General features: G+C 46.8%; 3 protein-coding genes and 1 pseudogene across 3 annotated transcripts; all 4 read left to right on the top strand.

The window, feature by feature from the left end:
- Window positions 1–22,299, top strand: part of LOC135877972 (up-regulator of cell proliferation-like) — a 778,396-nt pseudogene that overhangs the window by 58,891 nt on the left and 697,206 nt on the right.
- Window positions 1,347–2,282, top strand: LOC135877452 (olfactory receptor 5W2-like). The gene has a single exon (XM_065402887.1). It carries the CDS (start codon window positions 1,347–1,349, stop codon window positions 2,280–2,282), a length of 936 nt encoding a protein of 311 aa, XP_065258959.1.
- Window positions 6,499–7,437, top strand: LOC135877448 (olfactory receptor 8U9-like). The gene has a single exon (XM_065402883.1). The coding sequence runs from the start codon at window positions 6,499–6,501 to the stop codon at window positions 7,435–7,437; it is 939 nt and encodes a 312-aa protein (XP_065258955.1).
- Window positions 19,567–20,505, top strand: LOC135877440 (olfactory receptor 5AR1-like). Its single transcript, XM_065402873.1, has one exon. It carries the CDS (start codon window positions 19,567–19,569, stop codon window positions 20,503–20,505), a length of 939 nt encoding a protein of 312 aa, XP_065258945.1.

Here is a 22,299-nt window from a genome sequence, read left to right as displayed (position 1 = left end):
CTGAGCTCTGAGTGCAGATAATATGCATGCAAGAGGGATAGTTTTGTGAACTGCAGAAGTCCGTAGCATGCTGTGGTCTCCTCCTGAGCTCCTCTGGTCATCATGTGGTCTCCATCGAGCACAATGAGTGAACCTATCCTTCCTACTTTGGGGAGTGACCTAGCAAGGGAAGGACATAGAATACCATGGTGATTGGCGTGCTATAAATAGATGGATAATCTGGAGTACTCTTACATGTCTTACAGGTTTTACATTCCACCTACTGGGGCCAGGACAATGAGGTGATTCTGAAACCAGGAATGACTGACAAGATATCAGTTACAGCTACAAACAATTAGTACATTTCACCTGTATGTAACTTTCTGTTCCTTTGATTCTAAATTTGTTGAAATTTTTTTATGAGACGTGTTTTTCATGGGAAATTGGATTTTCCATTCAACTATTTTTTCCATGAAATTATCTTTTACTTGGAAATTATAAGTTTCCCATCAAAATACTAAACTCCCCATCTCCCTAAACTATGGCTCTGGGACTCTGGTGATGTTCCAGGGAAGTCCAGCCTGGGAGCCTGGCCCATAGAAGAGATTGGTGCTGTGTGATATCTGATACACCCCTGTGGTATTTCTGAGCAAAAAGATTTCGGTGTCCACAAACAAACCCCCTTTGTGGATCAGCTCTACACAGTACCTGGCTTGCACTGAAAACAGCAGGATGAAATCTACCCCTAACCTCATACTCTGGAAGTCTGGTAGGAATTGCATCATTTAATAACACAGTAGAAAAGAGTGGGCCAAATTAATCCCCAGGGCATGAATTACACCGAGGGTGGCTTTGGTTCACTGAATGCATTAATTCGGTGTTATGGCTCTCTTAGCTCAGGTATTCCCAGTTGCTCCAGGAATAATATCCTACAGATCAAACATCTCAGTATAAAACTTCCCGAATGCTCTAAACTGGCAGTTTCTGTCGATGGGGAAACACCACCAAATCGCTCTCTTCTCAGCAGGTACGTGCTATTATTCTGAATTACAGTCACACACACACACATACACACCATGGTGATCAGCAGGTATTGAATTCAAGACCTCCAGCACTAAAAGCCTCAGCCCCAACTCCTACCCCTGACTGAGACGATTTTCACCCTGATTCTCTTACAGCAGTCACAAGTCACTGTTTGCTGCTCGGATTAGTGAGCAGGAGTCTTCGTATGTGGGACATGATTAACCTGTGTGTCAGTGTATTTACACTGTGTGTATTTTATCAAACAACTGGAATGACAAGCTGTGAACAACCGCACCATCCACCTGCCCACATCTCTGTAGCTGCCAGATCTCTGTTCAGAGGAGATGGAAAAGGGAAATCACTCAGAGGTGACTGAGTTCATTCTCTCAGGACTGACAGATCGTCCGGAGCTGCAGGTTCCCCTGTTTGGGGTGTTCCTAGTGGTTTATGCTATCACCCTGGTGGGAAATGGTGGGATGATCTTGTTAATCACCATTGATCCCCGACTCCACACCCCCATGTACTTTTTCCTCAGTAATTTGTGTTTCTGTGACCTCTGCTATTCCTCGATAATCTCCCCTAAGATGCTGCAAAATTTCTTAGCCGAGAGGAAAAGCATTTCTGACACTGCCTGTGCTGTGCAACAATATCTCTCAATTGTTTTTGGAGATGTTGAGTGCCTGTTGCTGGCTGTGATGGCATATGACCGTTATGTGGCCATCTCTAACCCGCTGCTCTATACGGTCACCATGTCCAGGCAGCTTTGTAACCAGCTAGTGGCTGGGGTGTACGCTGTGGGGTTTGTGGATTCAATGATTCAGTGTTTTATATTTTGGCTGTCTTTCTGCAGCTCCAACAGCATCAATCATTTCTTCTGTGAAGTCCCCCCCCTGTTGGCACTCTCCTGTTCTGACACCCGCATCAACGAGATTGTGATGTTTGTTTTTATAAGCTGCATTATAGTGAGCAGCCTTGTCACTGTCCTCCTCTCCTATGTCTATATCATCTCCACCATCCTGCAGATCCGCTCCGCCGAGGGCAGGCACAAAGCCTTTTCCACCTGCACTTTCCACTTGACTGCTGTAGGCCTGTATTTTGGCACCCTCCTCTTCGTGTATTTACGTCCCACCTCCAGCTATTCCATGGACACAGACAAAGTGGCCTCAGTGTTTTACACGCTGGTGATGCCCATGTTGAACCCCCTCATCTACAGCCTGAGGAACACGGAGGTGAAGGATGCCCTGAAGAGAGCAATGAATAAACTCCTAACCAATTCTTGAATCTGTTTAACTCTTTATTCATTTAGTGATGGGGAGTGGAAACAGGTGAATTCAATTCCCAGCCCATTGCAATGTAATTTTGCAGAGCCGGTGGGAGTATTGTTCATTATTATATTGTTATTATTTTTAATTTGTTTGTATTCCAACAAGGTCTGCAGGCCCCAAATGAGATCAGTGGACAAAATACGGGAAGAATCACAGGTCCAGAAAGAGAGATTGATTCTATAAGCTGGTGGCTAGGAGCACCCACCTAGAGGGTGAGATTCTCAACTTCACATCTCTGTTCCAAGGGTCATTTAATTAGTTATCCACAGTAGAACAACTTTGAAAGGAGAGCTCGAGAGCAACCCAGACTGGAATAGCACAGCACTCAGGGGCTGGGATGCTTTCTGGAAATGCAGGAAACCCAAGTGCAGAGTGTAATGGGTTCGGTCACAGAGACCCCCATTGGGACTGTCAACTGATGTGCTGAAATTACCTCTGATCCCATTTTCCCTGCCAGCCTGGAGCTCCAGAACCCTGCCTTGTTGAGCCAGACATGCTAGCCTGCTGCAGCACAGACCCAGGGTCTCGGCCACGACCCAGAGCTGCAGATCTAGACTGAAACCAGCTCAGCAGGATACCTGTCTCCGGCAGGCCGACACCCAGCTCCCAAAGGGATCTAAACCAAATAAATAAATACAGGGTAAAATGATTAATGTTTACCATCTATATCACTGCAAGAGAGCTATGCACAGCTGTTTGCCCCCCAAGGTAACCATTACTTACACTGAGTTTATAAATAAACAAAAGTGATTTTATTAAGTATAAAAAGTAGGATTTAAGTGGTTTTAAGTAGTAACAGACAGAACAAAGTAAATCACAAAGTAAAATAAAGCAAAACATGCAAGGCTAAGCTTAATACACCCAGAAATCAATTGCAAAACATTGCAAAATGTTAACTTCTCATCCCAGTTGTTACTTCAGGTAAAATCCTTCTCAGGTCAGATAAAAGAGACTGGACCCAGGTCAGAAAAGGTCAACCACTCCTGTGGTTACAGTCCTTTTGTTTCCAGGTGCTTGCAGGTATCTCTGTGGTGGGGGAGGCCGTCTCTTACGCCAGCTGAAGACACTCATTGTTTGCTTCCCAACTTGATATAGAACTTCCCTAAGGTGGGAAACCTTTGTTTGGAATTCCACCTCCCTCTGGAAAAGTACAAGCTTGAAGATGGATTTCAGTATCAGGTGACATGGTCACATGTCACTGTAAGACCCCAGTCTCCATTCTTCCTGGGTTGGCCCACACATAGCCTGAAAGGCTTGCAGGTAAACAGAGCCATTCACAGTTCATAGATTCTGAAGAACCCTTAATGGCCTCCACTTAATATGTCTCCATCAGTGATACAAGTTTATATCTTATTCTCCTAACTCCAGACATAGAAATAATCCATGCAAAGAAATCGGATGAACACACTTAGTAGATTATGATCTTTATAATGATATGTTACATGGGGCACTTAGCATAAAGCATATTCCAGTTATGTCATATTCAGAAGCATATTTTCATAAAGCATATGGAGTGCAGTGTCACACATAGCTTTGCCCAGCACTGGACAGAAGGGGGAATTGAACCCGGATCTCCCACCTCACAGGTGAACACCCCAACTATTGGGCTAAAAATTACAAAGGGAAGGACCATCACCACCTCTTACGGTGACCGTCTTGCGACCAGCACCTAAATCCTCCCCCTGCACACACACATTGTTTTGGGACAAAACGTAATGAGTCAGTCTACTCCAAGTTTTTAACTTGGTGACACACACAATGTGAAACCAGGAGAACTTCGCCTGTTTCTACAGGGCTCTGTTGCACTTGCACTGAGTGGGTCCTAAACACTCGTTTAAAATACCCATCATCAACCACTTGATGTTTTACTTCCCTAGCCCTAGCTGAGCTCTGTGTGCAGATAATATGTATGCAAGGGGGATAGTTTTGTGAAGTCCGTAGCATGCTAGTGTTCTCGCAGATGCTTCGTTTTTTGAAAGCAGTTTTCCCTGAAGATATTGTGGTCTATGGTAGGAGTAGGTTATTTAATTGGGCCTCTGGTGTATATTTGTATGCTTTCACTTAATGACCATAATGACTTTGATTTATTTATATACCTGTTTTCAGTATGCCCCATTTTACTGTGTTTACTAGCTTGAGTTGTTAGAAAGGATGATAAAATACATGTACTCCAAGGGCAGTGTTGATTTTCTTTCCATATTAAATAAGCATCTTAAAACAAGGGATAGTTAACAAGATGCACTGCTTAACATTCTTTTTTCTTCTTCCTCCATACCTATGAACATTTAAAAATATACATTATATCTAGGTTTAGTATGCACAATAAACGGCCTCAATATTGGTGCTGCACATAACAACATTCAATCTGCACATGCATGGAAAAAATTAGAGGGAACACTGGTCATTTCCAGCTTTACAGAGAAGCACCAAATTAACAATGGAGGGCAGATGGCTGTGGTCTCCTCCTGCACTCCTCTGGTCATCATGTGGTCTCCATCGAGCACAATGCGTGCACATATCCTTCCTACTTTGGGGAGTAACCTAGCAAGGGAAGGACATAGGATACCATCGTGATTGGCGTGCGATAGATAGATAGATAGATAGATAGATAGATAGATAGATAGATAGATAGATAGATAGATAGATAGATAGATGATCTGTAGTACTCTTACAGGTTTTACATTCCACCTATTGGGGCCAGGACAATGAGGTGATTCTGAAACAATTAGTATGTTTCAGCTGTATCTAACTTTCTGTTCCTTTGCTTCCAAACTTGTTTCTCAGGTTGATTGAAAATTTAAATAGAAAAGGTTTTTGGATGGGAAATTGGATTTTCCATTCAACAATTTTTTTCATGAAATTATCTTTTCCTTGGAAATTATCAGATTTCCATCAAAAAAGCCAAACTCCCCTCCTCTCCAAACCATGGCTGTGGGACTCTGGTGATGTTCCAGGGCAGTTCAGCAAGAGGAGAGACCATCATGCATCATGGGGGATATAGTCCAGCCTGGGAGCCTGGCCCATGGAAGAGATTAGTGGTGTGTGGTATTGGATGCAACCCAGTGGTATTTCCAAGCCGAAATGTTAAGTTTTCAGCCAAAAGCTTTCAGTCTCCACAAACAAACCCCCTTTGTAGATCAGCTCTACATAGTATCCAACTTGCACTGAAAACAGCAGGATGAAATCTACCCCAACCTCATACTCCGTAACTCTGGTAGAAATTGCATCATTTAATAACACAGTTGGAAAGAGTGGGCCAAATTAATCCCCGGGGCATGAGTTACACCAAGGGTGGCTTTGGTTCACTGAGCACATTAATTAGGTTCTGTTTCTCTCTGAGCTCAGGAATTCTCAGTTGCTTCAGGGATCATGTCCCATAGATCACAAATCTCAGTATAAAACTTCCCGAATGCGACAAACTGGCAGTTTCTATCGATGAGGAAACACCAACACATCTCTCTCTCTCTTCTAAGCAGGTACGTACAATTGTCCAGTATCAGAGTCACACACACACGCAGACATTTGGTGATCAGCAGGTATTGAATTCAAGACCTCCAGCACTAAAAGCCTCAGCCCCAACTCCTACCACTTCAGCTAAAGGAGCGACCTCCTTGCTTGGAAAAAATAGCCAATTACATAGTCACTGAAGCCAGTGCTTTCCATTATGTCTCTGGGTTTTCATACAGGTTACAGTAAATGCCAAAAAGCTTAATTAGCACAGTAAGGAAGTGTTACCCCAAACCGACATGCCAAGCCACAGAGCTTACCCTGCCCAAAGAGGGTAGAAAGATTGACACTCCTTTGGTCTCACCCCTTCTCTAGCTAACAAATAATCTCTTCAGAGTGAGATGATTTTCACCCTGATACTCATACAGCAGAGACAGAAGTCACATCTTGCTGCTCGGATTAGTAAACAGGAGTGTTAGTGTGTGGGGAATGATTAACCTGTGTGTCATTGTATTTATGCAGTTTGTATTTTATTGAACAACTGGAATGAGCAGCTGTGAACATCTGGCTATGTGGATTAAGCCCTTCCCTGAGCGGGTACCCATGTCCATTAAGAAACTGATATCCATTTATCATCACTTACTTCACTACAGAGAAGAGACAGGTTTTCCGCACCATCCACCTGCCCACATCTCTGTAGCTGTCTGAGCTCTGTTCAGAGGAGATGGAAAAGGGAAATCACTCGGAGGCGACTGAGTTCATTCTCTCAGGACTGACAGATCGTCCGGAGCTGCAGGTTCCCCTGTTTGTGCTGTTCCTACTGATTTATGGTATCACCCTGGTGGGAAATGGGGGGATGATCTTGTTAATCACGATTGATCCCCGACTCCACACCCCAATGTACTTTTTCCTCAGTAATTTGTCTTTCTGTGACCTCTGCTTTTCCTCGATGATTTCCCCTAAGATGCTGTTGAATTTCTTAGCCGAGAAGAAAAGCATTTCTTACACTGCCTGCACTGTGCAAATGTATCTCTTTCTCTCTTTTGCAGATGTTGAGTGCCTCTTGCTGGCTGTGATGGCATATGACCGTTATGTGGCCATCTGTAAGCCACTGCTCTACACGTTCACCATGTCCAGGCAGCTTTGTAAAGGGCTGGTGGCTGGGGTATATGCTGTGGGCGTGATAGATTCAATGATACACACGTTTTGTACACTTCATTTGTCATTCTGCAGCTCCAACATCATCAATCATTTCTTCTGTGATATCCCCCAATTGCTGGCGCTTTCCTGCTCTGACACCCGCATCAACGAGATTGTGATGTTTGCCTTCGTTGGCTGTATTCTAGTGAGCAGCTTTGTGACTGTCCTCCTCTCCTATGTCTATATCATCTCCACCATCCTGCAGATCCGCTCCGCCGAGGGCCGACACAAAGCCTTCTCCACCTGCACTTTCCACTTGATCGCTGTGGTCCTGTTTTATGGCATCCAACTTTTCATGTGTTTACGTCCCACCTCCAGCTATTACATGGACACAGATAAAGTGGCCTCAGTGTTTTACATGCTGGTGATCCCCATGTTGAACCCCCTCATCTACAGCCTGAGGAACACGGAGGTGAAGGATGCCCTGAGGAAAGCAATGAAGAAACTCCTAACCAATTCCTGAAACTGTTTAACTTAGTACTCGTTTAGTGATGGGGAGTGGAAACAGGTGAATTCAATTCCCAGCCCATTGCAATGTAATTTCACAGAACCCGTAATAGTATTGTTCATTATTGTATTCTTGTTATTATTAATTTGTTTGTATTCCAACAAGGCCTGCAGGCCCCAACTAAGATCGGGGCTTTATTAGGGTATTGCCCCAGCAAAATTCCAGGAGGCACCTGTTACACATGTGTGAATATCTGTGATGTGCTTTGAAAGCACAGAGCTATTTGTATTGGGAAGGAAGCGGGGGGCATCAAATCTATCTCCCTCTGCTTTGTAGTGGGTTTGGTTTCATTATGCAGTTGCAAGTATGAAGTGTGTGATTTCTATGGCTGAATGAAAAAGGCGTTTTGCACACCCTCCTGATCCTCTGCAGCCCTTTATGTCCTCTGTGGGGTTGTTGTTGAGATGGATACAAACCAGGTGACAATGCATGTGGAGGAGAAAGGTGATTTCCATCACAATGGCCTTTATTTTAAGTTAAGGGACCAACAAAACAAATAAGAACAAGGGTAACATTTCCAAAAGAGAGCATGGTGTGTGTGCGTCCTCTGTGAGAATCTGCACTGAACTGAATACAAAATAATATGGAAAGGGTGAGTTTTCTCTACCATATAAATTAAACAGAAAGAAAAAGTCATGTCAGATACTAGATGTATATACCACATCAGCAGGTTAGCTGTGAGTTCTTACTCTTAGTTCTGTTGGAAAGTATTATGGACTCTGAAGAATAGGGGTTATGGAAATTGTTCGGCTCTGGTTACTGTGAGTGAGAAATGGATAGAGCTGGGCCAATAGCTGATTTTCGAGTTCATGGGTGGTTACAAAAAATTGAAAAACAAATTCAGTTCAACCTGAAACAAATCTGAAAATTCCCTAAATGCTTGGCAAATATAAAACATTGACAAAAATTTCCTTTGGGGTCGAAGGAAATATTTAGCATGACCAGAAATGGAACATTTCCTTTCCTTCCTGGATACTTTTCAATATAAAAGCAGAGATAATGTAGGGCCAGACTGACAAAATGGATGGAAGAGGTGGTAATGGTGCTGCTTCCCTTGTAGACTTTAACCCAGTGATTAGATCACTCCTGTGGGATGTGGGAAATCCAGGTCAATTCCCCCTCTGTCTGATGGGGAGAAGCAATTTGAAAGTGGGTCTCCCACATTGCCGGTCAGTGCCCTGGCGACTCGGTTCTATTCTGTCCTGCATCATTCTCGGGACTGCTCTATGCTACTGCTGTAAGTTGATCTCAGTTACGCTACTTCAAGTTGACTAAGTTGGTCTGACTTACAGCGGTGTCCACACCGTGCTATGTCACCGGGAGAGTTACGTAACTGAAGTAGTGTAACATAGATCAGCCAACAGCGTTAGTGTAGCCCGGCCCTGAGAAAGATCCATGATGGAACATAGTCTCTGAGAGAGGTGGAGTACAGACTTCCGCAGGTGAGACCTCTCCCATTGACTTAACATGTCTGCCCCAGGCTTACTTGATCAACACCATTTCATCTATCGCAGTAGTCCCGATTTAGCCAGTAGCGTAGATATGGCCTCATTCTCTCCCATTGAAGCTGTTGCATTTTGGATAAAACACAGGAAGAATCACAGGGCCAGAAAGAGAGAATGACTCTATACACTGGTAGTTTGGGGCACTGACATGCTCAACTTCATGTCTCTGTTCCGAGGGTTATTTAATTTGTTATCCACTGTAGAACAACTTTGAAAGAAGAGATCGAGAGGAACCCAGATTGGAATAGCACACCACTCAGTGGCTGGGATGCTTTCTGTAAATACAGGAAACCCAAGTGCACATCTTTGCCCAGCACTCAACAGAAGGGGGAATTGAACCAGGATCTCCCACCTCACAGGTGAACACCACAACTATTGAACTAAAAATTACAAAGAGAGGGAGCATCACCACCTCCTACCCGTGGCTGCTTTGTGGCCCGCACCTAAATCCTCCCCCCACACACATGCATTGTTTTGGGAAAAGGCTTTTAGAAGACTTTGTAACACATTTGTGAAGAGTTTCAGGTCAACCCCAACTGTATTGTTTTTCAGAATAAATTATTAGTCCAGAAGAAATTTACCCATTTCTACACACTTTCATGACCCAATGCTGGGAAATTACTTAAAGAGACTTTTGGAGAGGTGACCAACACATGAAGTGGAATACATTCACCTCAGTTTTGTATCATATTCAAAAGACCTCATGGACGAGACAGTGATCCAGACCAGCTGCTGCTCTGGCCCTCTGTGTTCCATTTCCACAAGGAGAGACACGGCAATAACATTAATTGCATGTGCTGTGCACACCTGTTGTTCTGGGAGCAAAGATGCTCCAGGGAACAAATCTCAAAGCCATCCCAGGAAGCAGCTCCAGCGGTATTAAGGGTAATGTGGGTGTGGTTAGCAAACAGGGAAAGATTCAACTCTTAGTCTGATTTGAAGGTACTGCTTCCATCCTGAACTAATTGTAAGTGAAGGGAGGAAAAACAAAGAGGTACCACCATGTCATGTGTGTGCATGTGGTGGGGGGGTACAGTGGAGCTGAATGTCAAGTCTAGGCAGGTTTGTGTCCCTTGCCTGACCCAGTGCTCAGACAAGCATCCCCCCTCCTCCCAGTGCAGGGCTCCTTCTGAGCAGGGACGGCTCTAGGTTTTTTGCCGCCCCAAGCAAAAAAATGTTTGGCTGCCCCCACCCCAGCCCTGGTCTACCCCCCACAGCCCTCTGCCACCCCAGCCCTGGGCTCTCCCACCCCACCCGCACCCCTCTGCTGGCCCAGCCCTGGGCTCTCCCCCCACCCGCACCCCCCTGCCACCCCAGCCCTGGGCTCTCCCCTCCCACCTGCACCCCCTGCTGCCCCAACTCTGGGCTCCCCCTTTCCCCCCCACCAGTGCCCCCCCCACAAACACCCCCTGCTGCTCCAGCCCTGGGCTCTCCCCCCTCCACCCGCACCCCCTGCTGCCCCAGCCCTGGGCTCTCCCCTGCCAACTGCACCCTCCTTCTGCCCCAGCCCTGGGTCACTGGTAACTCGCTCCCAGGGCGGGTCATTCAGCAGGAATTTTAGATGTGCACAGAACACAGACAGGATTGGTTCCCATATGGTTACAGAACTGCAATAAAGTGGAACAATTTTCAGCTTGTGTGATTGGAGGATATCTGGATGCATATTATAAGACTGTCCTCTATAAATGAGGAAAAGTTGAGGTGCCTTTATTATTCTTTTGGTCCACTCTTTCTTTCTATGGGGAATTTGCCAATGCAATATCACTGTCTTCCTTTTAAACAAATAAAACTAAAAGAAAAAAACTAAAAAAAAAAAACTAAAAAAAAAAAAAAAAAGGCAATGGCTGTTGAAAATAGCAATTCCAGTCCTAATAACCACTGGGAAGCATTTCTTGCTCAATTTATTCTACTTTTTCTACAGCAAGTTACAATGGATCAGTATATTTGATTTGGGAGAAATGAAGTAACAGCTGCCCAAATTGAGCTTGAGCACTCCTGAATGTTGAGGTGTTCAAATCTGGAAGGCAGGTGTTAGATTCCCTTTCTGAATATTAGCTAAATCTGGAAAGGAAAAGTCAATTTCTGCTTCCATGGCTCAGATCTGGAAATCCTCCTACGTGCCTGGTACTGTATCTAAAGCTGCCCAGGTCCAGAGCCTCCCCTCCCTTACTTTTCATTTTAAATTCTAGTGGGATCCACGTACCTCCCTTGCTAGGCTCCAGATAGAGAGGGGCACTGTCCATTTAGTCCACCCAATTCTTTCTTTGGGAGCAGCCAGGCGAGGTCACACCAGTATCCCTAATCCAGGCTGGGGAAGTCTTCTGAAGGGGATATGTGGGGCAAAGCCTTCTACTCCTTGGGCACACTTGTTCTCCGTTCACAGTGCCACCCCGTTCTAGCAGTGAGCTGTCCATTCACAGCAAGCTGCAGCATGGCTCAGCTACCTCACTCCCTCCCCCCCCCGTTTCCTGTTGACAGCGGCCAAGGGAATGCTGGGAAATGTAGTTCTTTTCCTGCTCGAGGGCTGGCTCTATAGGCAGGGAGCTAACCAAGGAACTACAGCTCCCAGGGCCCCCTGTTGGTTCTCAGCTCCCATGCTGGCTCTCTGCCTGCTGCCGCCCCTACAAATGGGCTGCCCCAAGCACCTGCTTGCTTTGCTGGTGCCTAGAGCCACCCCTGCTTCTGAGACCGTAGATTAATAGGACTGGAGGGGACCTTGAGAGGTCATCTATTCCAGTCCTCTGTACTCATGGCAGGACTAAGTATTACCTAGACCATCCCTGACGGGTGTTTGTCTAACCTGCTGATAAAAATCTCCAACAGTGGAGATTCCACAACCTTCCTGGACAAGTTATTCCAGTGCTTAACCACCCTCACTCTTGGGATGTTTTTCCTAATGTCCAACCTAAAGCACCCTTGCTGCAATTGAAGTCCATCGGTTCTTGTCCTATCCTTTCCCCCACCCTCGCCCCCATTGCTCTGCAGTTTTACTCCGAAACTCTGTTTTTAGGACTATAAATTCTAGGAAATAAATAAAATTAACAAAAGAATTGGGAGGGAGCTGTGACATACCAGGGTCCAACCCAGACGAAGCAACAGCTGTGTCACCTGCAACCTTGCAATGCCTTGCTGAAGTGGCTTCCAACTGGTCCACAAACAAACAAATCACACCCTGAGCGTGTGTGTGTAACTGCAGCCTGGCCAGGAATAGTTGGGTTACACTCAGGCTCTCACCACCCTTGGTTATACTGCAGGGTGACTCCAACACACTCCCCAGTCTTCGATTTCCCTCCAGAAACGTACATCCTGTGCTGCCCAGTCCTCTCCTGGACAATACAAGATATATTGTCCATTATTTCTTTCGTAGCACTAATATGTATGCAACTTAGTTTCTCAGACACTTTTATTTAAACACTGTTTTAGATACAACAATAAAACAAAGTTTACTGACAACAAAAATAGATTTTAAGTGAGTGCAAATAGGGACGCATAGAAGTCAGACATGGCTACAAGAAAAATAAAGCTAGAATTCAACTTGTACCTAAGGCCTGGTCTACACTAGGCTTTTATGTCGAATTTAGCGCCGTTACATCGAATTAACCCTGCACCCGTCCACACCACGAAGCTATTTAGTTCGACATAGAGCTCTCTTAAATTCGACTTCTGTACTCCTCCAAAACGAGAGGAGTAGCGCTAAATTCGAAATGGCCATATCGAATTAGGCTAGGTGTGGATGGAAATCGACGGTAATAGCTCCGGGAGCTATCCCACAGTGCACCACTCTGTTGACGCTCTGGACAGCAGTCCGAGCTCGGATGCTCTGATCAGCCACACAGGAAAAGCCCCGGGAAAATTTGAATTCCTTTTCCTGTCTGGGCAGTTTGAATCTCATTTTCTGTTTGGACAGCGTGGTGAGCTCAGCAGCACTGGCAACGATGCAGAGCTCTCCAGCAGAGATGGCCATGCAATCTAATAGAAGGAGGGCCCCAGCATGGACTGATCGGGAAGTCTTGGATCTCATCGCTGTGTGGGGCGATGAGTCCGTGCTTTCAGAGCTGCGCTCCAAAAGACGGAATGCAAAGATCTACGAGAAGATCTCTAAAGCCATGGCAGAGAGAGGATACAGCCGGGATGCAACGCAGTGCCGCGTGAAAATCAAGGAGCTGAGACAAGGCTACCAAAAAACCAAAGAGGCAAACGGACGCTCCGGATCCCATCCCCACACATCCCGTTTCTACGAGGCACTGCATTCCATCCTAGGTGCGGCCGCCACCACTACCCCACCACTGACCGTGGACTCTGAGGATGGGATATTGTCCGCGGCAGGTTCCTCGTCGGACATGTTAGCGGACGGGGAAGATGAAGAAGGAGATGAGGAGGACGAGGCAGTCGACAGCGCTGGCACCGCTGATTTCCCCGACAGCCAGGAGCTCTTCATCACCCTTACCGAGATCCCCTACCAACCGTCCCCATCCCTTACCCCGGAGACAGAATCAGGGGAAGGATCAAGCAGTGAGTGCTTTAAATATCTAAACATTTATTTTTACAAGAACTAGAATATTTATAATATTAACAATGGCTGTTTATTAAAGTGCTTAAACATGTAAACAATTAACTGCAAAAAAACTGGAATATTTACAATCGTAACAAAGGGTTTTTCATGATTTGTCTGCCTTAGGCTCTTCACAATTTAGTCCCAAGTATTTAAATTTTTTTTTACAATGTCCGGTAAGTCATGATTATGCTGCCCAAGACGCTCCACTCTTTAGTCCCAGTGCACCTACGCGAAAATCCGGTCAATATGGCCGGGGATGGAGGCGAAATCCTCATAGGAGAACTCCTCGTAGGTCTCCAGAAGGTACATTTCCAGCCTGTTCATCAGGTTCCTGGGTAGGGCGATCTTAGTGGGCCCTCCGTGGTAGGACACGTTACCGCGCCACGACACCATCAGATAGTCTGGTATCATCGCCCTGCAGAGCATAGCGGCAAACGGCCCTGGTTTCTGAAGGCTTTCTCGAAACATCCTTTCCCTCTGGGACTCCGAGATCCTCAGCAGGGTGATGTCGCTCATTACGCCCTGCTTTGAATTAGGGAGGGGAATGTTAGTATTGGGACTGCTTTACAGCCACGCGGTGGAGGGAGAGGGGCAGCATACAGGGATCTTTCCCTGGAACAGCCGCGAGGGGGTGGGACAGGGGCATAGTTCATGCTGTCCTGATTGCTGGCAGCAGAGACTGGCATTGCTTTCAATGTGAAAGGAGGCCAGTGCTACTAGTACAGTTTTAAGCAGCCAGAAGTCTACGGCTTACCATGATTGCACGCTACAGAAGTTCAGGTGTCCTGCCACGCTTCTCAGATAACTGCAAGACCACTGCAGGACCCCAGGCACTGAAGGCGATGGCCGAAAATTCGACCTTGTCCTGAGTGCGCATGTGAGAGGTGCAGTGCATGGTCTTGTTCACAGAGAAAGACTAGGTTCTTTGTACACAACTTCATTTATCTGTCTCAGGAATTCACTCCATTTTTCCCATTCACACAGACACATCTGCGACTGTCTCCCAACCCAGCCTGTCAGCACACTCCCAGAGGCTAGCGCAGATTAGGAGGAGGAAGAAGAAGACGCGGGAGGACATGTTCTCAGAACTAATGAGCTGTTCCCGAGCCCAGGCAGCCCAGCAGACACAGTGGAGGGAGAACTTGTCCCAAATGCACCGAGCAGTCATGGAACGGGAGGAGAGGTGGCGTCAGGAGGACCAGCAGGCTACTGAAAAGCTGCTTGGACTTCTGAGGGAGCAAACGGACACGCTCCGGCGCCTTGTGGATGTTCTGCAAGACCGGAGGCAGGAGGACAGAGCCCCGCTGCGGTCTATCTCTAACCGCCCTCCCCCGCCACCAAGTCCCACACCCCCCTCACCCAAAGTACAAAGAAGGAGGGGCGGCAAGGGCCGTTAAAACTTTCAGTCAACCCCTGCAGACTGCTCTAGCACTAGAAGGCTCTCATTCCCCAAAATTTTAAAAGTCCTTTCCTACACACCTCACAGAAGCCCCCGTGCAAGTTTCAACCCCCACGTTTCATGTCTGGTTCATAATAAAATATTCGTTTCTGTTAATTACTGTTTCCATGATTTTATTTTGGAGGAGAGTCTGTCTGAACGAGGGGAAGGGGCATGGTAATTGGACAGGACAGTCACCTTTACCAGGGTACAGAGGCGGGGTCAGGTCCAGGATCAGGACACATACCCAGTGCAGTGACTAGTGACCCTGTTCAATCTGGGAGGTGGTTTTCGTGTTCTGGGGGGGGGTTGCTCTGTGACTTTGTGGCGGGGGAGGGCAGTTACAGATCTAATGCATCACAGAGCCCCGCAGCAGGGGAGCTGTAACCCTCCTCCCCCTGCCAGACAGTCACATAGCCGACACATACACGCTGTCCCGCCCAGGAGGGCTGGCAGGCTCTGTTGAAACAACCAGTCCACCACTGCGGAACCCGTCATTCCTGGAGTTTAGAAGCATCATTTGCATCACAACAGTAAACCCGCACCCCGCCACAGTCTGCGTCCCAGGTTTAAAACATTCCCGCGAAAACAGTAATAAAGACAACGGTGTTCATTAACAAAACAGAACAGATTTTATTTTTTGGGAAGGGGGTGAAGGGGGTATGTAACTGGAGAGGATAGTCAACGGTAACTGGTTAAAGAAACGGTGGCAAGTTCAGGTTCTGAGTCCACAAACTTAAAATTCACTGGTGACCCTGCTCAGTCTGGAAACTGTCTTTCAAAGCCTCCCGGATGCACAGTGCGTCCCGCTGGGCTCTTCTAATCTCCCGGCTGTCTGGCTGGGAGTAATCAGCAGCCAGGCGATTTGCCTCAACCTCCCACCCCACCATAAAGGTCTCCCCCTTGCTCTCACAGAGATTGTGGAGCACACAGCAAGCTGCAATAACAATGGGGATATTGGTTTCGCTGAGATCACAGCGAGTCAGTAAGCTTCTCCATCTCCCCTTGAGACGGCCAAAAGCACACTCCACCACCATTCTGCACTTGCTGAGCCGGTAGTTGAACAGTTCTTTTTCTGTGTCCAGGGCGCCAGTATAGGGCTTCATGAGCCAGGGCATTAGCGGGTATGCTGGGTCCCCGAGGATCACTGTAGGCATCTCCACATCCCCAAGAGTTATTTTGTGGTCCGGGAAGTAAATACCTTCCTGCAGCCTTCTAAACAGACCAGAGTTCCTGAACACGCGAGCGTCATGAACCTTGCCCGGCCATCCAACGTTGATGTTAGTAAAACGTCCCTTATGGTCCACCAGTGCTTGCAGCACCATTGAAAAGTAGCCCTTTCGGTTGATGTACTGGCTGGCCTGGTGGTCCGGTCCCAGGATAGGGATGTGAGTCCCATCTATAGCCCCACCGCAGTTTGGGAATCCCATCGCGGCGAAGCCATCTATGATGGCCTGCGCGTTTCCCAGGGTCACTACCTTTGACAGCAGTACCTTCACGATTGCCTTGGCTACTTGCATGACAACAACCCCCACGGTAGACTTGCCCACGCCAAACTGGTTCGCGACTGACCGGTAGCTGTCCGGCGTTGCAAGCTTCCAGAGGGCTATGGCCACTCGCTTCTGGACAGTCAGGGCTGCTCGCATCCGGGTGTCCTTGCGCTTCAGGGCAGGGGACAGCAACTCACAAAGTTCGAGGAAAGTCCCCTTCCGCATGCGAAAGTTTCGCAGCCACTGGGATTCATCCCAGACCTGAAGCACTATGCGGTCCCACCAGTCCGTGCTTGTTTCACGGGCCCAGAATCGCCGTTCCACAGTATCCACAAGACCCATTGCCACCGTGATGTCCTCGGCACTGGGTGTCGTGGTTTCAGACAGGCGTGTGCTACTCTCGGAGTTCAGGTCCTGACCCCGGTGCCGTAGCCTCCTCGCCTGCTTTCTCTCTATCTGCCTCAGTGAAAGGTCGATGATGAGCTGCGATGCGTTGACAACGGCCACAACTGCAGCGATGGTCACAGCGGGATCCATGCTCGCAGTGCTGTGGCGTCCGCGCTGTCACTGACCAGAAAAGTGCGCGAACTGATTTCCCGCCGGCGCTTTCAGGGAGGGAGGGCGGGAGTGACGGTTGGATGACGACAGTTACCCAAAAGCACCCTCGACACATTTTTTTACCCAGAAGGCAATGGCGGCTCGACCCAGAATTCCAATGGGCAGCGGGGACTGCGGGAACTGTGGGATAGCTGCCCACAGTGCACCGCTTCCAATGTCGACGCTTGCCCCGTTAGTGTGGACTGACAAAGTCGAATTACTGTCCTTAGTGTGGACACACACGTTCGACTTTGTAATATCGATTCCACATATTCGATTTAACTAAAATCGAACTACTCTCGTAGTGTAGACATACCCTAAGTTAGCAAATGATGTGAAATTCAAAGCAAATGTTTCCTCACCACATGCTTTCAGCAGTCTTATTAACCAAACTTCTTAGATCAGGACCCCTCCATAGTCCAATGGCTGCTTCATTTATCCTTCAGATGCAATGAATCAATGGGCAGGCAGAGAGAGAGAGAGGGGTGTGCCTTGGGATGTCTGACCCCTACTTTTTATAGTCCTATCCCCCCTTTGAGAACCATTTCCACCTGGTTACCGGAAGAAAAAATGTCTATGTAGAAGGATGTTCCATGCTGTTTTTCCTCACCTTTTTGGGCTTCGTTTGTTTCCCTGTTCTATACCCTTTTCCATTTCTATGTTTGAGACAGACCAGTTTGCCAGCCTCAGTTTGGAACATGAATTAATAACATGATACAGTGCAATCTTATAACTTAACATACATTATCAAAAAATATTGTATTAATATTTGCGATGAGAGCATGACTATTTCTAGTTGACTCATAGATTTATTTAGCATCTTAAAGCTGAGCTCTGTGTGCAGATAATAGGCGTGCAAGAGGGATAGTTTTGTGAACTGCAGAAGTCCATAGCACGCTGTGGTCTCCTCCTGAGCTCCTCTGCTCATCATGTGGTCTCCATCAAGCACAATGAGTGAACCTATCTTTTGTATTTTGGGGAGTAACCTAGCAACGGAAGGACATAGGATACCATGGTGATTGGTGTGGTATAAATAACTAGATAATCTGGGATACTCTTACATATCTTACAAGTTTTACATTCCAACTGTTGGGGCCAGGATTATGAGGTGATTCTGAAACTAGGAATGACTAAGAAGATATCAGCTACAGTTGCAAACAATTAGTATGTCTCACCTGCTTCTAACTTTCTGTTCCTTTGATTCCAAATTTGTTGCTAAGGCTGGTGGAAAATTTTTCTTGAGAAGTTTTTTTTTATGGGAAATTGGATTTTCCATTTGACTATTTTTTCCATTAAATTATCTTTTCCCTGGAAATTATAAGGTTTTAATCAAAAAAGCCAAACTCCTGTCACTCCTAAACCGTGTCTGTGGGACTCTGGTGATGTTCCAGGGCAGTTCAGCAAGAGGAGAGACCATCATGCATCATTGGGGATGTAGTCCAGCCTGGGAGCCTGGCCCATGGTGGTGTGTGGTATGTGATGCAACCCCGTGGTATTTTGAAGCTGAAATATTATGTTTTTAGCAAAAAGATTTTGGTGACCACAAACAAACCGCCTTTGTGGATCAGCTCTACGCAGCACTCAGCTTGCATTGAAAACAGCAGGATGAAATATACCCTTAACCTCATACTCTGTAACTCTGGTAGAAATTGCACCATTTAACAACACAGTAGAAAAGAGTGAGCCAAATTAATCCCCAGGGCATGAATTACACTGAGGGCGGCTTTGGTTTACTGAATGCATTAATTAGGTGTCTCTCTGAGCTCAGGTATTCCCAGCTGCTTCAGGAATCATGTCCCACAGATCACACATCTCAGTATAAAACTTCCCAAATGCTCCAAACTGGCAGTTACTGTCGATGGGGAAACACCACCACATCTCTCTCTCTCTTCTCAACAGGTACGTGCGATTGTCCTGAATTACAGTCACACACACACACACACACACACACACACACACACAGACACCATGGTGATCAGCAGGTATTGAATTCAAGACCTCCAGCACTAAAAGCCTCAGCCCCAACTCGTACCCCTTCAGCTAAAGGAGCGACCTCCTTGCTTGGAAAAAATAGGCAATTACATAGTCACTGAAGCCAGTGCTTTCCATTATGTCTCTGGGTTTTCATACAGGCTAAAGTAAATACCCAAAAGCTTAATTAGCTTTACCCCAAACCGACATGCCAAACCACAGAGCTCACCTTGCCCAAAGAGAGTAGAAAGATTGAGACTCCTTTACTCTCACCCCTTCTTTAGCTAACAAATAATCTCTTCAGACTGAGACGATTTTCACCCTGATTCTCTTACAGCAGAGTCACAAGTCACTGTTTGCTGCTTGAATTAGTGAACAGGAGTCTTCGTATGTGGGACATGATTAACCTGTGTGTCATTGTATTTATGCCGTGTGTATTTTATCAAACAATTAGAATGACCAGCTGTGAACATCCGCACCATCCACCTGCCCACATCTCTATAGCTGCCTGATCTCTGTTCAGAGGAGATGGAAAAGGGAAATCACTCGGAGGCGACTGAGTTCATTCTCTCAGGACTGACAGATCGTCCGGAGCTGCAGGTTCCCCTCTTTGTGCTGTTCCTACTAATTTATGGTATCACCCTGGTGGGGAATGGGGGGATTATCTTCTTAATCACCATTGATCCCCGACTCCACACCCCCATGTACTTTTTCCTCAGTAATTTGTCTTTCTGTGACCTCTGCTATTCCTCGATAATTTCCCCTAAGATGCTGCAAAATTTCTTAGCTGAGAGGAAAAGCATTTCTTACACTGCCTGCGCTGTGCAACTATATCTCTCAATTGTTTTGGGAGATATTGAGTGCCTGTTGCTGGCTGTGATGGCGTATGACCGTTATGTGGCCATCTGTAACCCGCTGCTCTATACGGTCACCATGTCCAGGCAGCTTTGTAAACAGCTAGTGGCTGGGGTGTACGCTGTGGGGATGGTGGATTCAATGATATATACGTGTTTTACATTTCGGCTGTCATTCTGCAGCTCCAACATAATCAATCATTTCTTCTGCGACATCCCCCCGCTGCTGGCGATCTCCTGTTCTGACACCCACATCAATGAGATTGTGATGTTTACTTTAGTGTGCTGCATTATAGTGAGCAGCCTTGTGACTGTCCTCCTCTCCTATGTCTATATCACCTCCACCATCCTGCAGATCCGCTCCGCCAAGGGCCGGCACAAAGCCTTCTCCACCTGCACTTTCCACTTGACTGCTGTGGCCCTGTATTTTGGCACCCTCCTCTTCGTGTATTTACGTCCCACCTCCAGCTATTCCATGGACACAGACAAAGTGGCCTCAGTGTTTTACACGCTGGTGATCCCCATGTTGAACCCCCTCATCTACAGCCTGAGGAACACGGAGTTGAAGGATGCCCTGAGGAAAGCAATGAATAAACTCCTAACCAATTCTTGAATCTGTTTAACTTAATAATTATTTAGTAATCGGGAGTGGAAACAGGTGAATTCAATTCCCAGCCCATTGCAATTTAATTTTGCAGAGCCTGTGGGAGTATTGTTCATCATTGTATTGTTATTATTTTTAATTTGTTTGTATTCCAACAAGGACTGCAGGCCCCAAATGAGATCAGTGGACAAAATACGGGAAGAATCACAGGTCCAGAAAGAGAGATTGATTCTATAAGCTGGTGGCTAGGGGCACCCACCTGGAGGGTGAGATGCTCAACTTCATGTCTCTGTTCCAATGGTTATTTAATTAGTTATCCACAATAGAAGAACTTTGAAAGGAGAGATTGAGAGCAACCCAGACTGGAATAGCACATCACTCAGGGGCTGGTATGCTGTCTGGAAATGCAGGAAACCCAAGTGCAGAGTGTAATGGGTTCGGTCACAGAGACCCCCATTGGGACTGTCAACTGATGTGCTGAAATTACCTCTGATCCCATTTTCCCTGCCAGCCTGGACCTCTAGAACCCTGCTTTGTTGAGCGAGACATGCTAGCCTGCTGCAACACAGACCCAGGGTCTCAGCCACCACCCCAAAGCTGCAGATCTAGACTGGCAAAAACATTAATTGGATGTCCTGTTCACACCTGTTGTCCTGGGAGCAAAGATGCTCCAGGGAGCAAATCTCAAAGTCATCAAAGCCAAATTTAACCTCTAGTGCCCAAGGAAGCAGCTACAGAAGTATTAAGGTTAACGTTGGTGTGGTTAGCAAACAGGGAAAGATTCGTCTCTAAGTCTGATTTAGGGTTCTGAGCAGGTACTGCTTCCGTCCTCAACTCATTGTAAGTGAAGGGAGAAAAAACAAAGTGGTGCCACCAAGTCATGGGCAAACAAGTCAGTTTCAGAGCATTTCGGCCTTTAATTGAAATGACAGTGAGCCATTCCTGGGAGGGGAAGGAAGGAATTATCCTGAGAGGAGAAATTTCAACATTTCTGAACATATTCACCTATCAAAAGAAGGAAAGAGCTTTACAAGGGAGGGAGAAGAGTGACTGGAAAAGGAGAGAGAAATAGCTTTAAAAGGAAGGGGGAAAACTCCCCCATCGATTCAGGGAATGTCTATACTAAGGCCATTACATTGACTCAGCTATGGTGTGCAGCAGTGCCGTAGTGTAGATGCTTTCCACATTGATGGAAGGGTTTTTCCTTCGATGTAGTTAATCCACGTCTCCGAGAGGCAGTAGCTAGCTCAGTGGAAGAATTACACTGAGGGTCAGTAGAAGCTAACTGCCTCGCACAGGGTGTGAAAAGTTTCCCCACCTGGTGTGCTTAGTTTCCCCTTCCACACAGCAGCCTATCTGGGTTCCCCTCTGGGTCAGACACCCTTTTGCGTCCCCCAAAAGGGAAGGTGACCCTGGTCCAGTTGTGGGCTCCCAGCTACCAGCTTTGACAGACCCTTCACTGGCTAGCAAAATCCCCTTCTTTCCCTCAGGTTAGGCTTGCTTCCAGCTACAGAGTCCCTGGGGTCTGTTCCCACCACAGTGGTTACCAGGACCCCAACTTCCACCTTTGGGGTACATGTTTCTCTGCACCCCAGGGCAGGGCCTGTACCCTGTCGACCTGCATCTTCCTGGAAGTCAACCCTGGGACAGATTCTGCCACATCAAAGAAATCATTCCCCTGTAGAAACGGTGCAAAATTGTGTGCCACTGTTGCAACAGTCAGCTCAGCTTGCAAATCACCACTTTCCATGGGTACCTTAGCTAAAGGTGCAAGGACTTTGTAACCTCCCACCAGTTCTAATT

This window comes from Emys orbicularis, chromosome 4 (assembly GCF_028017835.1).
Source record: "Emys orbicularis isolate rEmyOrb1 chromosome 4, rEmyOrb1.hap1, whole genome shotgun sequence".
NCBI lineage: Eukaryota > Metazoa > Chordata > Testudines > Emydidae > Emys > Emys orbicularis.
This window is presented reverse-complemented; position numbering and strand designations above follow the sequence as displayed.

Bases quoted from the DNA above. Each gene is read 5' to 3' on its own strand.
- LOC135877448 (XM_065402883.1), top strand. From the start codon at position 6,499: ATGGAAAAGGGAAATCACTCGGAGGCGACTGAGTTCATTCTCTCAGGA.
- LOC135877440 (XM_065402873.1), top strand. From the start codon at position 19,567: ATGGAAAAGGGAAATCACTCGGAGGCGACTGAGTTCATTCTCTCAGGA.
- LOC135877452 (XM_065402887.1), top strand. From the start codon at position 1,347: ATGGAAAAGGGAAATCACTCAGAGGTGACTGAGTTCATTCTCTCAGGA.